We start from the raw sequence: 22316 nt of genomic DNA, 5'->3' as shown, positions 1-22316 counted from the left end.
CTGTCAATCCTCTAGAGGGTACTGCAGTACAAGACAAAATATTTTCCAACTATTTCCCCTCATGCATGCTGTCTATGGACCCAAGGCCCTTCTGACCCATATGACCCTTTGAGTGAGGAACCCAAGCCACCGTTGGTTTGCCTATATATGTGGCCTACATGTTTGAAAGGCCTACATTTGTTGGTATATTCTCAGAAGTGCGGAATAATTTCAGTGCACATAACAGCCTGTGGATATTTACTGCAGCAGAGCCGCTGTTTTCAGTGATCTCCAGTGGTGTAAAGTAATTAAGTAAAAATACTTTAAAGTACTACTTAAGTCGTTTTTCGAGGTATCTGTGCTATTTATATGTTTGACCACTTGTACTTTTATTTCACTACATTCCCTAAGAAAATAGTGTACGTTTTACTCCATACATCTTCCTTGACACCCAAAAGTTCTCGTTACATTTTGAATACTTAACAGGACAGCAAAATAGTCAAATTCACACACTTATCAACTGAACATCCCTGTTCATCCCTACTGCCTCTGATCTGGCGGACTCACTAAACACACATGCTTCGTTTGTAAATGATGTCTGAAGGTTGGAGTGTGCCTGTGGCTTTCCATAAATACATTTTATAAAAGAAAATGGTGCCATCTGGCTTGCTTAATATAAGTAATTTGAAATGATTTATACTTTTACTTTTGATAGTTAAGTATATTTTAAACCAAATACTTTTAGACTTTTACTCAAGTAGAATTTTACTGGGTGACTTTTACTTTTACTTGAGTCATTTTCTATTAACGTATCTTTGCTTTTACTCAAGTATGACAGTTGGGTACTTTTCACCACTGGTGATTTCTCTCTCTCTCTCTCTGTGTGTGTGTGTGTGTGTGTGTGTGTGTGTGTGTGTGTGTGTGTGTGTGTGTGTGTGTGTGTGTGTGTGTGTGTGTGTGTGTGTGTGTGTGTGTGTGTGTGTGTGTGTGTGTGTGTGTGTGTGTGTGTGTGTGTGTGTGTGTGTGTGTGTGTGTGTGTAAAGCCCAGAACAGGTCGTCACGACCCATTAAACAGCTGCACATCACTGGCCACAGACAGGACTGGATGATTGTCCACATCGACTGTAGGGAATTTTGGATAAATATTCAGTTCAGCATCTCTTCAATAGGCTAACTGCTGAGAGAAGTTGATTCAGGTTACTCAGATGCCTTGTGATGGCATGGTTCATTACCATTCACTTCAGATGTTCTTGACAGGTCTCATAAATTAATCAAATGCATAGCACAGCACTTTTCTTTTACTCAATAAGTAAAACAAAAGCATCAGATAGATGTTTAAAGTAGCCTAATTGTAAACGTCCCAAACTTTCAAAATAAAAGTCCACTATACTGTCATGTACGCTAGCTAGACAACACTGTGCACTTCAAATGTCTTATTTCAGATATGGTCTTTCATCTAAAAACTCTAGTTTAGCACAATTGAATAGTTAATGCAGCTGAATATAGGCTTTGCCCTTCAAACTTTTTTATTTAGACCTATTCATTTATTGAAATTGTTAGTTGAGATAAATCAGAATTTTGATAACAGTGATCACTGTGTTTGTATCCTTCAAAATGCATTCAGTAGGGGCTTTTCACTTTATTATAAGACTGATCTTTTGTAATACACCTGCAGAAATGATACAAAGAGTCAGTGCCATGGGCGACCCCAAACGACCACATTATTTAAAAAAAATAAACACCACAATTTAGTTTAACAGCTAACAAATTGAAAATTAATCCCACATATCACATAGGGATTATTTCCCAGGACAAATGGGCCCTTATGGGTTTTGTTTTATGATGTCTCAGTGAACTCCAAAAGCAGAAAGACAGAGGTGTTTCAATGGATACTCGGGCGCCCAGATGTCATATTAATTATTACACTCGGCTATGACTGGAACCCTCGAATAGAGGGAGCGCTCTGCCTGCCTCTGGAAGATCTGCAGTAGAAAAAAGTCTTTACAAAGCGCTAATTGGACTCTGGAACCGCACTGACAGGGGATGGTAGATAGGTTTCAGAAAGCCGACGATGGCGAGGGGGCTGGGGGAAACTGAATGGAACCCACGCTTCTTTTCTAAACTCTCTTGCTGTGCAAAAAAACGGAGGAAAAAGAAAAGAAAAGTTGGTGGGGGCTGGGTTCTTCAATGCAGGCTTGATTTTGAATGCCACAGCCAACACAGAAAAATTTCACAATTTACCCCCTCCCCTCAAACACACACACACACACACACACACACGTATCCCCATGAGTGGAGTTGGTTGGTTTTGTTCTCAGTGAAAGACATGTTCTATTATGCTGCCCTTTAAAATAAAACAAAATTGTCGAAATACACTGTGTCGAGTCGTTACTGTAACAAAATAGGGTGTATCAAATCATACACAAAACATCCTCGAATGCGTCCTTCTTATGGCCCCTTCTCAGATTTACCCTTCCGTTTCGCCTCTCCGATGTTGATGATTAGCTCTAGCCTAATGAAAGTGGAAAATTCGCCTCTGGTGGACAAAGCTCCATTCTTCGAAAGACGAAGCATTCAAATGCGGTTGTAAAAGTGTTAACAATAAACTGTGGGTCATCCAAGACTGTGGGGTCTGCTTGTGCCTGCCAACTCGACAGTGTTTCAAACAACTCAATGGGGTCTATAAGGTATACCTTATAGTATAGTGCCCATACTTTATGGACTGAAAAGACAATGCAAACAACTAAATCTTAACTTCTTTTATAAGCGCCTTTAAGGTCCGTCAGAGTTTGAGAGCTGCCTTTCAGCACTACTTTTCGGTCCACTTGGGAAATTGGTTATCTACATGCGTAAAAAGCTAGTATAGCCTAATAGGTTCGCTTGAATAAGCTATTTAAAAAATATATTTAAAAGAAATTCAGAAGTTGTTTGATTCACCCATAAATGGACACGTTTTACTCATTTTACACATACAATTAAATTACACCTTATTTGTCTTTCGATCTAGAGCTTATTTTAAATGATATAAAACTGTGGCCAACTTTTATGAACAAGACCATCAGTCTCTCATTCGCCATGAAATTCAATATATCTAGCAAATAAGGTGCATTTCTGAAACAAAGACGCTCTATTTTTATGCATTTTATATGAGGAACATCATGCGTAATCATGCGATCCGGTGGTAGATGTCCAAAGCAGAGTTGAATGAAAAGTAACATTCTATTACTTCTCAAAACTCTCAAGACATCTGGAACAAGTCTGCATGCTGCAACCAGTTGTGATTTGGTGACTGTTTGTTCAGTGGTTCAAGTGGCACGCGTCCGGCGTACGCATTGCAACAGCACAGGAGCCAAGGTGAATACAACTAGCACGAGGAGGAGGCGTGGTCAGGTCCAGCGCGTGGGGTTGCCAGTGTAAAAGCCCCGCTACTAGCCTTTCTCAGGACTCAGTTCAGACTGAGGAGTGTGCGAGGCAGAAGCCCACAAGACCGCCCATTAAACAAGGCTAAAGTGAGCATTAAGCCACACGTGAACGCCACGAGCAGGACGCACTGCTACAGATCTATCCAAAGAAGAACTCTGAGATTCTCTGCAGCTCTTATTTTTATTTTTCAATACGTGCCGATGGACATCACAGCCAAGATGGAAATAAATGTGAGCCAGCAGCAGTTCATGCCGCCATCCTGCTTCTTTGCTGCGGCAGCGCAGAGTATCCAGCTCAGCCCTACCAGCAGCCAAGGGAGCGGCAAGTCAGCGTCCAAGGTGAAGAGACAGCGCTCATCCTCGCCGGAGCTGCTAAGATGCAAGAGGAGGCTGAACTTTGCCGGTTTTGGGTACAGCCTGCCGCAGCAGCAGCCGCACACCGTGGCGCGGCGGAACGAGAGGGAGCGCAACAGAGTGAAACTTGTCAACAACGGCTTCGCCACTCTCCGGGAACACGTCCCCAATGGCGCGGCCAACAAGAAGATGAGCAAAGTGGAAACGTTACGGTCGGCGGTGGAGTACATTCGCGCACTGCAGCAACTTTTAGATGAGCACGACGCCGTGAGCGCAGCGTTTCAGTCCGGGGTCCTGTCGCCCAACAACTACCCCAACGAGATGAACTCCATGGCAGGCTCTCCAGTGTCCTCCTACTCGTCCGATGAGGGGTCCTACGACCCTCTCAGTCCCGAGGAGCAGGAACTCCTGGATTTCACCAACTGGTTCTGAGCATCAGCCTATAAGGTACGAATGTTTTTATAATAGGCCTATCATTCATATTCTACAAGTACAGTATTATGCTTTGTTATGAATATTTGCATTATTACGTTTTCAAGATAAATAGAAAATAACTGAACTAATGTCTTACCTACTTTTGTTGTTCGTTACTATAGGAATATGGATCAATTGAATGATGTAAACTCTCAGCATGCGCTCGGGAGGATCACAGAGGAGCTCGCGCCTTCTAGAACAAGACGCACTGAGCTGGCGTTCTGCTCCGGTCGTCCACGTACCAGTCCACCTAAAGGAACGGCCTTGCAACCGGAGAAACTGCGGACATGCAGGCCAGTGTTGAGCCAAGCGCCAAAGGACTAAAAAAGAAAACGGGCTCTCCATGTCTGACAGCGTGGGAATCCAACCTTCCAGCACATTCGCCCACGAAAACAACATTTCAAAAGTGATTTTACAACAGCACACAAAACATTATTTAAAATGTTGGTTCTCAAACTATGCTTAATCCAATCAAAGAACATCAACCCTTCTTTGTAAACTCCTGTGACATTTAGTTCTAAAATGCTTCCATTGTGCGGATTTTATTATATGAAATTCTATATCAAACATGTTTTTGAAATATATCAAGATATTTTTGTATGTAAAGAGATTTTTTTAGATGTTTTCTTTTGTATATATTTATATTGATAAGTTGCTCTTATCTCTTGCCTATTTTAGACTTGTATAATGCTCTGCAGCTGGCTATTCTGTGTATGGTCATTGATTAATGGAGTTTCAAGAAGGGGTTTGACACTCCGGACGTTTTATTTTAGCACCAATGTGTCTTATTTAAATAGGAAATACATGTTATTGTATTTGAGTTCACAATGATCAGTTCATGAGTTCACGATGATCAAAGGTTATGCAGCTATTGTCCAAACAGAGCACAATGGCGATTCATTGTCTATTGCTATACTGCCAGCTCTACACTGCCTTTACTTATATCATGTTGGTTGAAAAGAGAAAAGCCTATAACCATATTTTCTACACTCTAGTCTCATAATAAAACATTTTCTAGTATTTCCTTTTGTACCTCAAAATTGTGCGTTTGCATTTTACATTCACTTTTAATTACAGTGTGTTTGACTGGAGATGGAATGGGAGAAAGGATACAGGAGGGGGGATGAAATATATTTCTGTTACAATTTTTCAATAGAAATATAAACTATTTTATGCACACTTCCACCAACGAATTCATGCCATATCACACATTTTACACGCGTCTCCATATGCGTAAAAAAAACCAGTACATTCTGTAATATAAGGTATTAACATACAAATAGAGTAATACAACAATAGTAAATTCGATTCCTCAAGAATCCAATAGCCCTGTTTATAGCCCCAGGACACTTAATGGGGTGATAATACATCTCGCCTGGCGTTAGGCTAGCTGAGACGTGTCATGAATATTGGAGTGTTGATGCTGCATGTCAATTCTGTTGTGCACCAGCTCAATGCTGCAGCGCGCAAGAGCGTGCATATCAGAGTGAGAGAAATATGTAGCTACAGCCTTGCACCCAAAAATAACACTTACAAAAGTCCCAGTTGTGACGATGACTCCGTTAATCCGTCTATGCCATCCTCTCAGTGAAATCCCTTACAATAAACTCTAAAAACAACTTTAATAAATGAAACTGTATAAATAACAGTGAATTCTATCAGCTGACTATGTTTTTGGAACCTGTAATATATTGTTCAATTCTGTAAAACAAACAATCCTATTTGTAATTGAAACAGACTTATTTCGTTGACAAACCATCAAAATTAGGATTCTGAATCATATAGAACTTTAGGGTTTAAGCTCTGAAAATAAAGTTAATTGCAATGACAAGAAAAAACGTAAAGCTTGAAAAGTTATTCTCGTTTAGCCTACGTATAAATGAACTCACCTGTGGTAAGTTGCAGGTGCCTACAGGAAAAAATAGACATTCAAACAGTTTTGCAAAGAGCACACATAACGTTCTGCGTCATTGCACTCTGTAGAGTGTTAAAGTGCCAATATATTTGACCGCAACTGTAGGCTCTATATTGAAACTCACATTAAGCATAATCAAAGGGAAGGACAGCATTTGTAGTTGTTTGGTTAAATTCATTACAAAAGTTGGCACTTTGTAGGCTTGTTTGCCTTGGTTTGTAAGATTCAATCAATGAAACAGAGACTGATGAAATATTTTAGATGACAATATGTCTCGTTCAGGTACCCATCTATTCCCTGAGGCCAAGAAGCATCGAGTTTGACAGGCAGGGAAGCGTTAGCTTCGAGGCGCGTGGCTGGTTTAATGAGTGAACGCTGTTGTCAAGTGGTGGAGAGGAGACCGCGCATTGAATTGGCTGACGGCGTGTGCCTTTCCTACAGCAGCGCGCCACAAGCACTCAGCAAATGCCCCGGCGAAGAAAAAAACAGTTTGGCTGAAGTTAAACCATTTGTTGCGTGCAGCTGCCAGAGGGAATATCGTCAAAGAGTGCCAGGTATTGTTCGCCACTATCTCTAGCTGAAAGGGTTATTGCTCAGCAGTTATTGCTGTTACCACAATACAGTATACAATTCCTTGACACCAAGATAAACAGCATAGCTGATGTTTCGTTAATGATTTATCCGGTAAAATTGTAGTCACATAAGAATATATTCGAAAGCTTGGCTACTAGGCCTACATATTATTTGAGTGGAGCCTAGTATTACATAAAGCCTGGGCATTGTGTATAATGCACCATTATCTAACTCTCTATGGGGACAAATACGGATTTGAAATCTATCGCTGAGACCAAGTTCTTTATAGACAGGACACAACGTGTATTTTCTGATGGTGTTAAGTTAGGTTTCCTTGATATTACCTTTACGAAAGGTGTCCCACAGTGTTCGGTTTTGGGTCCTGTACCTTTGACTAACTACAGTATATAAACAATATTGGTTTGTCTTTAAAAATGTGTAACCTTCACTTGTATGCGGGCATACTGCTGTGTATTCTGCTGCCCCTTTCTGTTGATAAGGCTCTAACTGATCTTCAGTCTGCCTTCATTGACCTCAAACTAGTATTAAATTATATGTTTTCTAGAGCACATGTACTTTAGATTGTGTTAACATCGATTGTGTCCCTGCATGCACATATCTTGGCATCTGGATAGACGATGGGCTGTCTTTTAAAAAGCATATAGATGATTTAGTGAAGAAGCTGAGAATAAAATGGGCTTCTTCTGTAGAAATAAGTCCTGCCTCTCGCTTAATAGCAGAAACCAGATCATTTTATCGATCTTCCTACCGTTCCTAGACTATGGTGACATCATCTATATGAATGCAGCAGCCACTTCATTAACACCTTTAAATGCAGTTTACCATAACACTTCATTTTATTACTGGTGACAGGTTCAGATGCATCACTGCATTACTAACATAATTACTAACCTTTAGACATACGAGTCACAGTACCATACCTGGTCTCAGGGATGGCTTACTCTGGAAATCCCTTCCGTCTCTGCTTTTAGTTTAGTGCCTTTTGGGGAGTTCAAATTGTTGATTGGGGATCTCTTTGCTGAGGAATGTGATTGTTTTTCTTGAGTGTGTTTGTAATTGTGTATAGGCCTATTTGTATTATATTGTATTTTGTAGATGATGTATATGCTGGGCTCGCTTGGTAAATAGACCTTGCTCCCAATGGAACTCCCTGTTAACCTTTTACTGCAGTGGGCTAAATCAGGATCACACTGTCTTTCTTGGTAGTCTTAAACAAATCTACTGTACTTTGAAACGAAAGTATACACCTCACACGGTTATGGCCTAAAAAAATTATAATTAGGCAACTGAAAATGTATTACATTTTTAGTTTGCATCCAAATATTATACTTTATATACATCACAGAAGATTGAAACACAAAACCGTTTGACATAGAAACACAGAATTTTCGTTTAATTTTTTTTTTTTTTGGGGGGGGGGATTAATTATGAAAAAATAATAACATTCCACCCATGATTGCACTAGAGGGCGATTTGATCATTTGAATGCAGGAAAGGGTTACAATAAAGGTCAAATAAAAATAGAGCTTACCAAGAAGGGCACAAGACACAAAAACGACAGGCAATATGTATAGCTCTCTTTGGTACCCTTACTAAGCATCATAGAATTTCTATGACACAGCTACCCGAAAACAGCAATGAATGGTCTGAACAATTCCATGACCGCCTGTCAGAGTGCGTTAACCCTTTTCTCCCCGACTCTGTCAAGCCCGAGGGAAATGAAATAAAGAACTGCCATATCTAATTTGTAATTTCTTGCCGGACCCTCTCACTTAAAGCTGAGGGAGATGATTGAAAACACATAGGAGATTTAGGTTAGGTCATGCTTCATTTATTTTATTTTCATAATGCCACATTACTCAGTTACTAAAGCGGTGGAGAACCATTATATTCACCCCCCCATCTTAAAAACCCGCACAAAGGTTTGGCATAAATCATGCATTAAATCAATGCTTAATTTGTGCAAAAGTTCGAAGTAGCACCTGCATCATGCATTTTAGGATTTGGTCCCCCATGAGCAACAATTGTGTATCCCTTATCTAACTGGAGTCTAAACGTGTTATGTCCCTATTCAGTGCATTACTCATTCAGCATGAACCGCAACTGACAATCCCTGCATATTTCAGTACCATAGACAGCACCATTCTCAAGCTTAGACGTCCACCTTCAGTAGGCTATTTATAAATGCATATTCCAAAGGGTGTCTCCAAAGCCCTTTTCAAGAAATGTCTCAGAATGTCGACCTTGTTACATGAAATGTGCCCCCCCCCAAAAAAAACACATCTAAACAACAGCTTTAAGTGCATTAGCTATCGTTTTAGAAAGGGAACCCTGTTGTCACAGTGTGTGGTAGCTAATGACAGATAGGGTTCAAGCCTGTGTAGCCGATGACATCACAGGTTGCTGGAGTCATCCAGTGGGTTGGCGATGACTGAGTTGTGGATTAGGACGAAGAGGGGCAGGTACGCCAGGAAGTCCAGCAGGTCCAGGGAGCTGATGTGTCGGAGCTCCTGTTTGATGGCTTCCTCTTGTTCTGGTCGGATGCCCCCGGCCTTGAGCTCCACTAGGAGCTGCTCTGCGCTGATACAGCCCTGCTGGGCCACAGCGCCCCCTGTCTGCTCCTCCAGCAGGAACATGAACAGCTGCTGTAGAGGGACAAACACCATGTCAATACAGGTGGAAAAAAGAGAGGCCTTTTCAATATGCAATGGTGTGGACTTGGTTTAGACAGGGCAGAGGTGGGTGTGTGTGTCTTGTGTATGTGTGTGTCGGTCGGTGTGTGCCTCTCCTAGCGTCTCATGTTACATCGGCCTGTTTCTAGTCTTGTATGAGTGCACCTGTTTGCACAGTTAAATGCATTCTAGGTAATAATTGGGGGGAGGGGGTATAATCCTCTGGCAATCAGCCTATTTCTACCCTCCAGCTCCTGCAGCCCAGTTAACAACCCTATCCCTACCACCAGCTCTATAATTACTAAGCCTTCCTCCACCTAGACCAGGCTCAGTTTCCACACCCATGGCCACATGCTTTCATGTTCCCTATGTGCCTTTCAGCAGCCTCGTCGGCCTGGCCTCCCCATTTGAATGCGACGGGCTGCCTTGCCTCTTGTGAATGGCCATCCTATAACCCTGGTCCATCTGAGATGAGTGGTAGTGTGTCTCAGGGCTGATTAAAGGGAGGGGCGGAGCGGCGCGGGAGGTACACCGCTGGGCACTTTAATGAGATTAAGGCCCCGCAATCCATGAAAGCGAAAAGGAGCCTCTCTCTCTCTTTCTATAGATGCACTTGGTCCTTCTGGAAAAAGCTAGTTTTACTAAGCTTTCATTTGAAATGCCCTTCAAAGTGTTTACCAAGTCTTTATTTCACTGTAATTACCCTCCCGGGGCCATGAAAGAGGGAGAGGTACCGCAGGTTGGAAGAGATCTTGTGATGTAAGCATGAAAATACCTTCATGAGAGTGATTGTGGTAAATGATAAACTATACTGTACATGGTAAAGATGGGCTTTACAGTTAGAGAGTAAGCAAACTACCTGAACTATTTTGAATATTATTACCACATGAATATACAGTGCCTTCAGAAAGTGGGATTAAAATGGATTTAATTGACATCTACACAAAACACTCTGTAATGGAAGTAGTCAATACATGTTAGAATCACCTTTGGCAGTGATTACAGCTTTGAGTGTTTCTTGGTATGTCTCTAAGAGCTTTCCATACCTGGATTGTGCAACATTTACCCATTATTCTTTTCAAAATTCTTCACGCTCTGTCAAATTGATTGTTGATCATTACTAGACAACCATTTTCAGGTCTTGACATAGATTTTCAAGCAGATTTAAGTCAAAACTGTAACTCGGCCACTCAGGAAAATTCAATGTTGTTTTGGTAAGCAACTCAAGTGTAGATTTGGCCTTGTGTTTTAGGTCAGGGTTTTCCAAACTTGGTTCTGCTGGGTGCAAGTTTAGTTTTTTGCCCTAGCACTACACAACTGATTCAAATAACCAACTCATCATCAAGCTTTGATTAATTGAATCAGCTGTGTAGTGCTAGAGCAAAAAACTAAAAGTGCACCCAGGGGGGACCCCAGGCCTGAGTTTGGGAAACCCTGTTTTAGGTTATTGTCCTGCTGAAAGGTGAATTAGTCTCCCAGTGTCTGATGGAAAGCAGACTGAAACAGGTTTTCCTCTAGGATTTTGCCTGTGCTTAGCTCCATTCTGTTTTTTGTTTTTTTTTTCTGAAAAACTCCCCAGTCCTTATCGATTACAAGAATACCCATAACCCAATGCAGCCACCACTATGCTTGAAGATATGAAGTGGTACTCAGTAATGTACTGTATTGGATTTTCCCCAACCATAACACTTTGTTTTCGGGACAAAAAGTTAATTGCTTTGTCTATTTTTTTGCAGTATTACTTTAGTGCCTTGTTGCAAACAGGATGCATGTTTTGTAATATTTTTATTCTGTACAGGCTTCCTTTTTTTCACTCTGTCAATTATGTTAGTATTGTGGAGTAACTACAATGTTGTTGATCCATCCTCAGTTTTCTCCTATCACAGCCATTAAACTCAAACTGTTTTAGTCACCATTGACCTCATGGAGTGAGTCCCTGTGTAACGTCTGCTTCCAACTCACACCCTCAAACACATAGATCCCCTGAACGCAGCTCACTTTCCAGCCCACTTTCCAGCTCACATTCTCAAACACATAGATCCCCTGAACGCAGCTCGCTTTCCAGCCCACTTTCCAGCTCACACTCTCAAACACATAGATCCCTTGAACGCAGCTCGCTTTCCAACCCACTTTCCAGCTGGCACTCTCAAACACATAGATCCCCTGAACGCAGCTCACTCTCCAGATCCCAATCACCTCAATTCTAATCACCTGTTCACACACCTGTATGTCATTATCACACACTATTTAGTTCAGTTCTTTGCAACCCATCACTGTGAGGTATTGTTTGTTTTGTGACACATGGCATTTGGAGCGCTGGGTTTCCCTTGATTTACTCCCCCTGTGTATGATAGTTTTTGCCTATTCCCTGCCTGTACTTTAGCCTATCGGATTTCCTGTTATCTACCTATTGCCGATCTCCTGGACTACGTTACTAACCTTTTCACTGCCTGTACTGTTGCCCTTTTGGACCCCCTGTGTATGACCTTCTGCCTGCCCCTGGACCCAGCTACCTGCCTCCTCCTGTGTATGACCTTCTGCCTGCCCCTGGACCCAGCTACCTGCCTCCTCCTGTGTATGACCTTCTGCCTGCCCCTGGACCCAGCTACCTGCCTCCTCCTGTGTATGACCTTCTGCCTGCCCCTGGACCCAGCTACCTGCCTCCTCCTGTGTATGACCTTCTACCTGCCCCTGAACCCAGCTACCTGCCTCCTCCTGTGTATGACCTCCTACCTGCCCCTGAACCCAGCTACCTGCTTCCTCCTGTGTATGACCTTCTGCCTGCCCCTGGACCCAGCTACCTACCTCCTCCTGTGTATGACCTTCTACCTGCCCCTGAACCCAGCTACCTGCTTCCTCCTGTGTATGACCTTCTGCCTGCCCCTGGACCCAGCTACCTACCTCCTCCTGTGTATGACCTTCTGCCTGCCCCTGGACCCAGCTACCTGCCTCCTCCTGTGTATGACCTTCTGCCTGCCCCTGGACCCAGCTACCTGCCTCCTCCTGTGTATGACCTTCTACTTGCCCCTGGACCCACCCTCTGCCTGCCCCTGGACCCAGCTACCTGTCTCCTCCTGTGTATGACCTTCTGCCTGCCCCTGGATCCAGCTACCTGCCTCCTCCTGTGTATGACCTTCTGCCTGCCCCTGGACCCAGCTACCTGCCTCCTCCTGTGTATGACCTTCTACCTGCCCCTGAACCCAGCTACCTGCCTCCTCCTGTGTATGACCTCCTACCTGCCCCTGAACCCAGCTACCTGCTTCCTCCTGTGTATGACCTTCTGCCTGCCCCTGGACCCAGCTACCTGCCTCCTCCTGTGTATGACCTTCTGCATGCCCCTGGACCCAGCTACCTGCCTCCTCCTGTGTATGAACTTCTGCCTGCCCCTGGACCCAGCTACCTGCCTCCTCCTGTGTATGAACTTCTGCCTGCCCCTGGACCCACCTTCTGCCTGCCCCTGGACCCAGCTACCTGCCTCCTCCTGTGTATGAACTTCTGCCTGCCCCTGGACCCAGCTACCTGCCTCCTCCTGTGTATGACCTTCTACTTGCCCCTGGACCCACCTTCTGCCTGCCCCTGGACCCAGCTACCTGTCTCCTCCTGTGTATGACCTTCTGCCTGCCCCGGGACCCAGCTACCTGCCTCCTCCTGTGTATGACCTTCTGCCTGCCCCTGGACCCAGCTACCTGCCTCCTCCTGTGGTCCTTTACAGTAAACACCTGCTGCGCCCTGCACTTGAAACCAGCTCTGTCTCTCCTCGTGTTCATTACACCCTGCAACTTATTACGTGAATTGTTAGGCACATTTTTACTCCTGAACTAATTTAGGCTTGCCATAACGAAGGGGTTGAATACTTATTGACTCCAGACATTTCAGCTTTTCATTTTGAATACATTTTAAAAATTTTGAAAAAACATAATTCCACTTTGACATTATGGGTTATTGTGTGTGTAGACCAGTGACAAAAACATGCTCAATTTAATCTACAGTATATATTTTAAATTCAGGTCGTAATGTGGAAAAGGTCAAGGGGTCTGAATACTTTCTGAAGGCACTGGAGACCATCGTCCATACTGAATATGTTGATTCAACAGGATTGAGATAATACAAACCAAATGTTGTCATTACCTTTGCTTTGTATAGCTTTAATGCCAAAGAATGGAAGTCCATTTTGCTTATCAGGGAACGCATAAATACACTGGAAAAAAGAGACACAGACAGTGTCATTCAGGAGACAATCATGACACTGCAACTCTAAAAGATTTTGGTCCCTCAGAGTTATAAAAAAAATCCCTCTCCTTTTGAAACATCCTCTTTGTCATATAAAGATGCACACATACGGTCAAAATTAATCCCATTACACCTCTTTGTGGATATCTCTACAGTGTCACTATAGTGTTAGGGTAAAGGGGAGAAAGAGAGAATAAACAGAAAAACAGGAGAGGTGGCCCAGTTGGGGAGGTCTGGGTCCCTGTGGCGGGTGTTTTTTGGCGGGGCTCTCCCATGTGATGCTGTGTTTGGGGAGACGTGATGGTAAAGTGTTCTGAGCCCATTGTGGTTGCTCACCGTGGCCTGTCCCCCAAACAATGCCCATGGATACGGGGACATCCCGCCACAGCTAACAGATAAAACTGCTCTGGATGGAGACAGTGAGAGGGTGGTGAGGGTGGTGGGCGAGGGGTAGTAGGGTGGGGGTTCAGTGGAGGTAGGGGGAGGGGGATGCTCTGGTGCAATGTGACTATTCGCTGACCGACACAATCTAGTCCCCGTTCAGATAATTAGACAGAGACACAGACGATTGTGTTGGGACAGACCTCTCCTGTCCAGCGTGTGGCACAGCGACGGCCGTCCCCCGGTCTCTAACGAGCCCCCCGTGCTAATGAGCCCTCGTCCCTCCCCGGCCCGGCCCACGCGCTGAATGGCCTGTTAGGGGGAAAGAATGGAATCAGCACTCTGCCACCGAGTTGAGCACACGCCTGAGTGCCCACAGCGCTGCGACTGGCCCACTTCCCTAACCGGGGCCAAGACGGGAGGGGCTTGACGGGAACGAGGGGAGACAGGGCAGCTAATGATCATTAATTGCACTTGGTTTGCAGTAAAAGAGCCCAAATGACGGTGCAGGGAAGGACAGTCATGATAATGGCCGCCCCCAAACATGGGTCCGGGAAGGACCAGCGAGGAGGATAATAGCAGCCTAACCCACTTCTTTTGTTGGCCCCCCTACGGCACCCTGCCGTGGACAACCCAGCAGACTTCGTACTTACGTAATGTCCAACATTTTGGCGGTCACTCCTCCATTAGGGGGGCAGGGGCATGATGAGGTTGGGGGTCAGTGTTGGAACGCAAACGCATGCTGACCCAGTTAAAATCGAGTGACAGGGAGAAATTGAGACTTGTTTTTGGAAGAGGGGGATTTGAGCAGGCCACAGTTGGTCTGAATGCAGTGTGAAGGAAGGAGAGAATGAATAAAAGCAGGTCTGAGGGAAAAGAAGAGGAGAATGCATTTGGAGGGACTCAGAAGTGAGAAGAAAGAGGGTGAGAGGTACATTGCATTGTGGGTCAGTCTATTTAAAGGTGAGCGGTTCAACCGTCTAGGGTCTCAGGTTTCCCTGCTCATTGCCAAATGAACACCTCCTCCCTCTCAGTGGTCTGAGTCACTCTAGTGAATTGGCAGGAACATTGGGAATTACTGTTCTTCCATCATGCGGCTTTTGCTAGATTCATTCAAAAATAATGCACTAGAACACCCCCCTACACACACACACACACACACACACACTCACACACAGCACAACAGAGGTCAGAGTGAGGAAAGACTACTAGGAGTGAAATTCCACTACAGCTCTTCCAGGTTCAGGGGGGTTCAGTGGGGGCATGAGGCTCCACTGGTGTCCTGTAAGGGAATGCAACCCTGGCTCTGATGGGCTGCTGCTGTATGGAAATGTGTCTCTCAGGTCATGTGACCTGCCCTGGGGGAATAGCGATGTACAAGGAGGGCTGAGAAGCACAGTGTTATACAGGGACAGATGGACTGAGTCAGGGGCAACACGCCAGAGCAGAGAGAGAGAGAGACATTGAGAGAGAGAGAGAGACATTGAGAGAAAGAGACATTGAGAGAGAGAGAGAGAAAAAGAGACATTGGGAGAGACATTGAGAGAGTGAGAGCGAGAGACAGAGAGAGAGAGAGACTGAGGCACAGAGGGGATAACTAGATTGAATAGTTGACTGAAGTTGTGAAGGATAGAAAAGGAATTGTGGGGGAAGGGGGAAATAACGGCATGGTACATCATTATCTGGGATACTCATGCTGGTGAATCCTCAAAGGCAGCCAGAGAGTAGTACTGTTGGGCTACTGTTACAGATTAGTTTTACGCTAGGACTAAAATCAACAGGATTAGAGCAGGTAACAGGATCAATTTAGTTCAGCTAGGACCAGATGAGAGACTGATGCTATTGTTTTTTAGGGAAGGGTATTAAGACGACTAATCTTTGTCTTGAAGCTTGTACTTCCATTTAAGGACCTACAGATGAATATCGGCGGTTTAGGAAACTCTGGAAGTATTACATGCCAGTATTGTCTGAGATGTTAATGATTGGGCATGGTTCCTGTTAGATATATCCAGGAACCATTTACAAGTTCTCTGAAAAGAGTTCCATTTCCATGTACTGGACGTTAAAATGAATCACGATCACAATTACTTCTTTCCAGACTAAACACCCCAGTCAGTCCCTCTCCATTTCTGGAGAAGTCAGAGAGTCTACAGTCATAGATGGGATTGAGTAGGAGCCCCTTCTCCTCTTCACGGGGCCGCACAAAGGGCCAGCCGTAAATCAGGGGACCCATGACCCTGGCCTCGTTCACCCTGAGAGGGAGCTCTCACACTGGACTGTGTCTCCCTGAGCAGCCCCTGACCCCTGGAGACCCCTGGAGCTTCAGGCGGGCCCTGCTCACAGTACTTAGTACTCAGCCATAAACCACGGCCAGGGAGAAACGTGCAGTGTGTGGGAATCTGTGGCATATGGGACATAATGTAGTGACAGAGGCCCAAAACTCTAATCAGTGTGATGGGGTTCTGTACTGGGATCATGACTGCCCGGGTCAGCTTTAAATGGCCTAGACTAGGCGTGTTGTAGTCTTAATGTATTCACAGGCATACACAAACACACTCAAAAGAGTACACACACAGAGGCATACACAGTGGACAGACATACCGATGCATACACAGTGGACAGACATACCGATGCATACACAGTGGACAGACATACCAATGCATACACAGTGGACAGACATACCAACGCGTACACAGTGGACAGACATACCGACGCATACAGAGTGGACAGACATACTGACGCATACAGAGTGGACAGACATACCGATGCATACACAGTGGACAGACATACCGATGCATACACAGTGGACAGACATACCGACGCATACAGAGTGGACAGACATACCGATGCATACACAGTGGACAGACATACTGATGCATACACACACACTAGTATTCTTATTTATGGTGGGGGGTTCAGTGACACCTCTTCCGACTTCATTGTGAAAAGGGAGTTGGATTAGTGACTTGGACTACTCACTCCATGGTGACTATCTTCTGCGCCAGGCTCGCAATCACAGCAAAGAGCCTCAGGTCTGTAAGTCCATCTGTCACCCTGAAATCCACCATCTCCAGGATCTGAGAGAAAAACCATCATGGTCAAAGTGATATGGAAGGTGTTGTGTGTGTGTGTGTGTGTGTGTGTTGTATTTACCCTGTAGACATATATCTCTTCTTCATCAGAGAGCAGCTCTGGAGGGATGATCTTCTTTAGTGCCAGCAGCACTTGCAGACAGGAGATGTAACCATCAGCATCGCTGTCAACCTGAAGGGATCATCATCAACATTATCATAACCAACAACAACATCATCATGTAAGCAAAGTTAGAATCACGAGAGACAGGAAGAGTGAAAAGGAGAGAGAGAGAGTAAGATCTAGAGAAAGAGAGAGACAGAAAACCAGGAAGAAAGAGGGAGTGTATCTGAGGCATAGTGTGAACAGAGAGGGTTTAAATCCCCTTTCACTTACTGCTTCAAAAGCCCTTTTGTATTCTGCCAGCTTCTCCTGGCTGAAAATGCAATACTTTGCCAAGAAGTCGACTGCAAGAAAGAAAGGAAGAGGAGAAGAGAGTAAATACAAACCTCTGTGTTTAACAGGCTCTCTAGCGGGAAGAGAAGCCACACACAACCCTCTGCTATAGTGTTCAATTCAAATCAACTGCTTACAAATCCTCACACATCACCAAACTGAAAAATAAACGTAATATTATCTCAAACTGGGTTTATATCTTATTTCATACTGATCACAATACATCTGTGAGATTTTTGAACGTTTTCTAATAATATCTAGATATACAGTATGCCAGGATTCAGGTGTGTGTATGTGTATGTGTCTGTGTGTGTGTGAGAGTCTGGTCTTTATCAATGCGAGGCCAGCAGCATCCCTCTGGTGGTGGTGGCGGTGGGGGGGGGGCAATAAGGGCCAGTGTGTTCACTGGGGTTCCCAGCCGGGCAGGCAGCACACTCAGGGGACTCTTGTGGCACTTGGCTGCTAAGTCTTCGTGTGTGTAGAGAGAGAGGAGTTTTTACAGACCTGGGATCAGCTGAGGTCAATGTATTGATTGACTAAGAGAAACAGGCATCATAACCCACTTTCGGGGAAACGTTTAATACAAGTAAAAGGGTTTGAGCACGTAGTACACATTTTAGAAATTATAAACAATTGAAGTCTGAAGTTTACATACACTTAGGTTGGAGTCATTAAAACTCGTTTTTCAACCACTCCACAAATTTTTTATAGTTTTGGCAAGTTGGTTAGGACACCTACTTTGTGCATGACACAAGTAATTTTTCCAACAATTGTTTACACAATTCACTGTATCACAATTCCAGTGGGTCAGAAGTTTACATACACTAAGTTGACTGTGGCTTTAAACAGCTTGGAAAATTCCAGAAAATGATGTCATGGCTTTAGAAGCTTCTGATAGGCTAATTGACATCATTTGAGTCAATTAGAGGTGTACCTGTGGATGTATTTCAAGGCCTACCTTCAAACTCAGTGCTTCTTTGCTTGACATCATGGGAAAATCAAAAGAAATCAGCCAAGACCTCAGAAATGTTTTTGTAGACTTCCACAAGTCTGGTGGTACCTGAAGGTACCACGTTCATCTGTACAAACAATAGTACGCAAGTATAAACACCATGGGACCATGCAGCCGTCATACCACTCAGGAAGGAGACGCGTTCTGTCTCCTAGAGATCAATTTACTTTGGTGCGAAAAGTGCAAATCAATCCCAGAACAACAACAAAGGACCTTGTGAAGATGCTGGGGGAAACAGGTATAAAAGTATCTATATCCACAGTAAAACGAGTCTTATATCGACATAACCTGAAAGGCCGCTCAGCAAGGAAGAAGCCACTGCTCCAAAACCGCCATAAAAAAGCCAGACTACGGTTTGCAACTGCACATGGGGACAAAGATTGTACTTTTTGGAGAAATGTCCTCTGGTCTGATGAAACAAAAATAGAAATGTTTGGCTATAATGACCATCGTTATGTTTGGAGGAAAAAGGGGGAGGCTTGCAAACCGAAGAACACCATCCCAACCGTGAAGCACGGGAGTGGCAGCATCATGTTGTGGGGATGCTTTTCTGCATGAGAGGCTGGTGCACTTCACAAAATAGATGGCTTCATGAGGAAGGACAATTATGTGGATATATTGAAGCAACATCTCAAGACATCAGTCAGGAAGTTAAAGCTTGGTCGCAAATGGGTCTTCCAAATGAACAATGACCCCAAGCATACTTCCAAAGTTGTGGCAAAATGGCTTAAGGACAACAAAGTCAAGGTATTGGAGTGGCCAACACAAAGCCCTGACCTCTATCCTATAGAAAATGTGTAGGCAGAATTGAAAAAGCGTGTGCGAGCAAGGAGGCCTACAAACCTGACTCAGTTACACCAGCTCTGTCAGGAGGAAGGGGCCAAAATTCACCCAATTTATTGTGGGAAGCTTGTGGAATGCTACCCGAAACGTTTGACCCAAGTTAAACAATTTAAAGGCAATGCTACCAAATGCTAATTGAGTGTATGTAAACTTCTGACCCACTGAGAATGTGATGAAAGAAATAAAAGCTGAAATAAATCATTCTCTCTACTATTATTCTGACATTTCACATTCTTAAAATAAAGTGGTGATCCTAACTGACCTAAGACAGGGAAATTTTACTAGGATTAAACGTCAGGAATTGTGAAAAACTGAGTTTAAATGTATTTGGCTAAGGTGTATGTAAACTTCCCACTTCAACTGTATATATACGGATGTTGAGGATGCCACAAGTCTACAGTGGTCAACATTTTAGATAGCAACCGAAGGGACAACATCTCGTTTGCTATGATAGCTAATCACACATCCACGTCAATTTCAGAAAGCAAATCTGGAGGAGGAGAAGAGAAAGCAGCAGAAAGGGGAAACGGGAGAGTATGGAAGAGAATGGGAGAGAAGCAGAGAGGAAGGGAAGAGAAGGGGAGAGCTCTTTAAGCTGCTTCCACTTCAATTCAGTAGAGATGAGAAGGAGTCCTCTGAATAATGGATCTATTCATTGGGTAGCAGAAGAAAGTAACAGAAACAGAGTTTATATCAGTCTGACTTAAACCCCTGGACCTCTGGGTTGCTCCCCGGTTGCAGGGGGCCGTTTCAATCTGCCATTTATCTGCTTAGGCCTAATCAAAACCAGGCCTTCCGCAGCCTCCGCCTTTCACATGCAAATTGTTACATTCGCATCCAGACAACTTGACTTGTTAAAGCTTGATTGATCAAAACCTGCGGGGCGGCTGTGTACATCTGTTTGCAAATATCTGTGACGAGAAGGGGCTTTTGCTGAGACCCATGAGTCACACGTTCGGTCCCCGAGCAGCGTCTGGGATGGGTATTAGCTAGCCCCCAGACCCCAATCTAACCCTCTTCAATAGACACACACACACACCACTGCCTGGATCAGTGCACTGATCAATCCAATGAAGTGAATTGACAGCTTGTGTAACAGAGTAAATGGATCCCCCGTCTCCTCTCTTTAGCATGGTGGCGGGCTGAGGCAGGTCCCATCATTCCTGTCCCTGGTAGGTAGTGCTTCAGTCCCCCTAATGGGGACTCTATTTCTACCACGCTCTCTCTCTCTCTTTCTCTATCCTAGGCATGCTTCGCTTTCCTGGGCCTCTGAATTGCACCTCTCAGGCCTGATGTGTGCCCACAGGCACTCACTTTTACACACACACACACACACACACACACACACACACACACACACACACACACACACACACACACACACACACACACACACACACACACACACACACACACACACACACACACTGCAGTCCATGCTGGAGGGAGATCAGGGGGTCTGCGACTGAGGGGGCCACTCCGTCGGGAAATCAGCCGGACAAAAGGTGCAGTGGAGTGAGAGATTGAGGGAGGAAGCGAAGGCGGGTGGAGGAGCGGGACAAAGCCCAGGCACTAAAACCTCCTGCCAGATAGCCTTATCTGATTCCACTCCAGCGCATGATGGCTTTCTTTTTCAGATGGCCTTTAAAGCACACAGGTTGTGCCTTTGGTGTGAAGCCTAGCAGAAAATGTTAATCAAGAGAAGGACCGTGGCACAGAAAGGCGAGAGAAAGGGGAGAGTCACTCTGCTAAAGCTGTAATCTGTAATGAGAGTGAGGCGATTCAGTAGCGATTGAGGGAGGAACAATGGGGCCGTGATGATGATGAGCGAGGAGGTTCACTTTTGCTGCCGTTTGTTTTGCTGCTTTTTGTTCCGTTTCTTCAGTCACCACAAAGATGTCCATCGGTCCGCAGACGGCGAAAAGCCACCAGTCACATCTCATTTAACACACACTTGGACATCACTGTCAATGTCTCCAGCTGACAGATGACAAACGGCCTGATTGCTGATCTGACACCGTGCAGGCATTCATGAACACATGATTAATACTTTCTCACAGTCACAACCTGAACAAAACAAACATCATTCAAAGTGAGAAAGTAGTTTGCATATAACCGTTATTTTTGATCGAAATCTAGGTTAAGTCGGAATAACTGAATAACTGCAACAACAAACTTTCTCAATACCGTACATTATAGTCGGGAAATATGTAAACAGTGTTGGGACTGTGGTTCTATTGTGTTATATCACGTGTTGTCCTCTTGTTTATTTCGCTCCCTCTCTTCCCCACTTAATCCCAGACCTTTGTTTCTGCTCATCATCACATGTATAAAGTATCCATAATTCCCCAAACAAAGGTCACATTCAGTGCTAGAGGAGAAATTACCCCGTTTTTCCAGCGGGAGAATGTCAGAGCCCAACCTAACCCGCATAGTGTCTGATTAAAAACCTGTATTTAGAGTAATTACATTCATGTAATGAGCATGGATTTTCCATGGCGTTGGCTAGACTCAAACGTTATCCACTGTGACGGTAACACAACAGACAGACTATACGGGAACATTTGGGGATACGTTGGGTTTTAAGCTCTTTAAGTGCTATGATCTTTTAATTCTGTAGCGTCAAAACATGACATAATGAGTGCTAGTCCTACAATCTTCAAATAAACCAAAGCTTCAGTATAGTTTGAGTAGTTTGACATGTTGTATGATGATAATAAAATCCTCCAGTCACTGACATTAATTCAACCAAACTGGTCTAGATTGTTCCATGATACGATTCTACAGTATATTTAAGTGTATTAATTACACAATGGAGCAACCAATGAGGTTTATATGAAGACTAAATGTTACAGTAACAGCATTATAAAAGCAGGAAGTTGAGAGCTTCAGTAGGCCAGTAGGAGGTGCAC

The 22316-nt window shown here is 44.2% G+C and overlaps 2 protein-coding genes across 2 annotated transcripts in view; one reads left to right on the top strand and one right to left on the bottom strand.

The window, feature by feature from the left end:
- The first annotated feature begins 3408 nt into the window (after nt 1–3408).
- ascl1a (achaete-scute family bHLH transcription factor 1a) lies at nt 3409–5249 on the top strand. Its single transcript, XM_014153376.2, has 2 exons — nt 3409–4202; nt 4352–5249. The coding sequence occupies exon 1, from the start codon at nt 3603–3605 to the stop codon at nt 4185–4187; it is 585 nt and encodes a 194-aa protein (XP_014008851.1). The 5' UTR covers nt 3409–3602; the 3' UTR covers nt 4188–4202; nt 4352–5249.
- Nucleotides 5250–8553: 3304 nt separating this feature from the next.
- Nucleotides 8554–22316, bottom strand: part of LOC106576282 (uncharacterized) — a 32679-nt gene continuing 18916 nt past the window's right edge. Inside the window, exons 8-12 of the mRNA XM_014153373.2 lie at nt 17490–17560; nt 17175–17285; nt 17001–17098; nt 13539–13608; nt 8554–9383 (exon numbers count right to left, since the gene is read on the bottom strand). Of these exons, the coding sequence (XP_014008848.2) occupies nt 9132–9383; nt 13539–13608; nt 17001–17098; nt 17175–17285; nt 17490–17560 (602 nt within the window). The 3' untranslated portion in view covers nt 8554–9131. The remainder of the gene's footprint in view (nt 9384–13538; nt 13609–17000; nt 17099–17174; nt 17286–17489; nt 17561–22316) is intronic.

Source organism: Salmo salar, chromosome ssa17, assembly GCF_905237065.1.
Source record: "Salmo salar chromosome ssa17, Ssal_v3.1, whole genome shotgun sequence".
NCBI classification, from domain to species: Eukaryota; Metazoa; Chordata; class Actinopteri; order Salmoniformes; family Salmonidae; genus Salmo; species Salmo salar.
The sequence above is the reverse complement of the archived record's forward strand: the minus strand, read 5'-3'. Positions and strand labels throughout refer to the sequence as shown.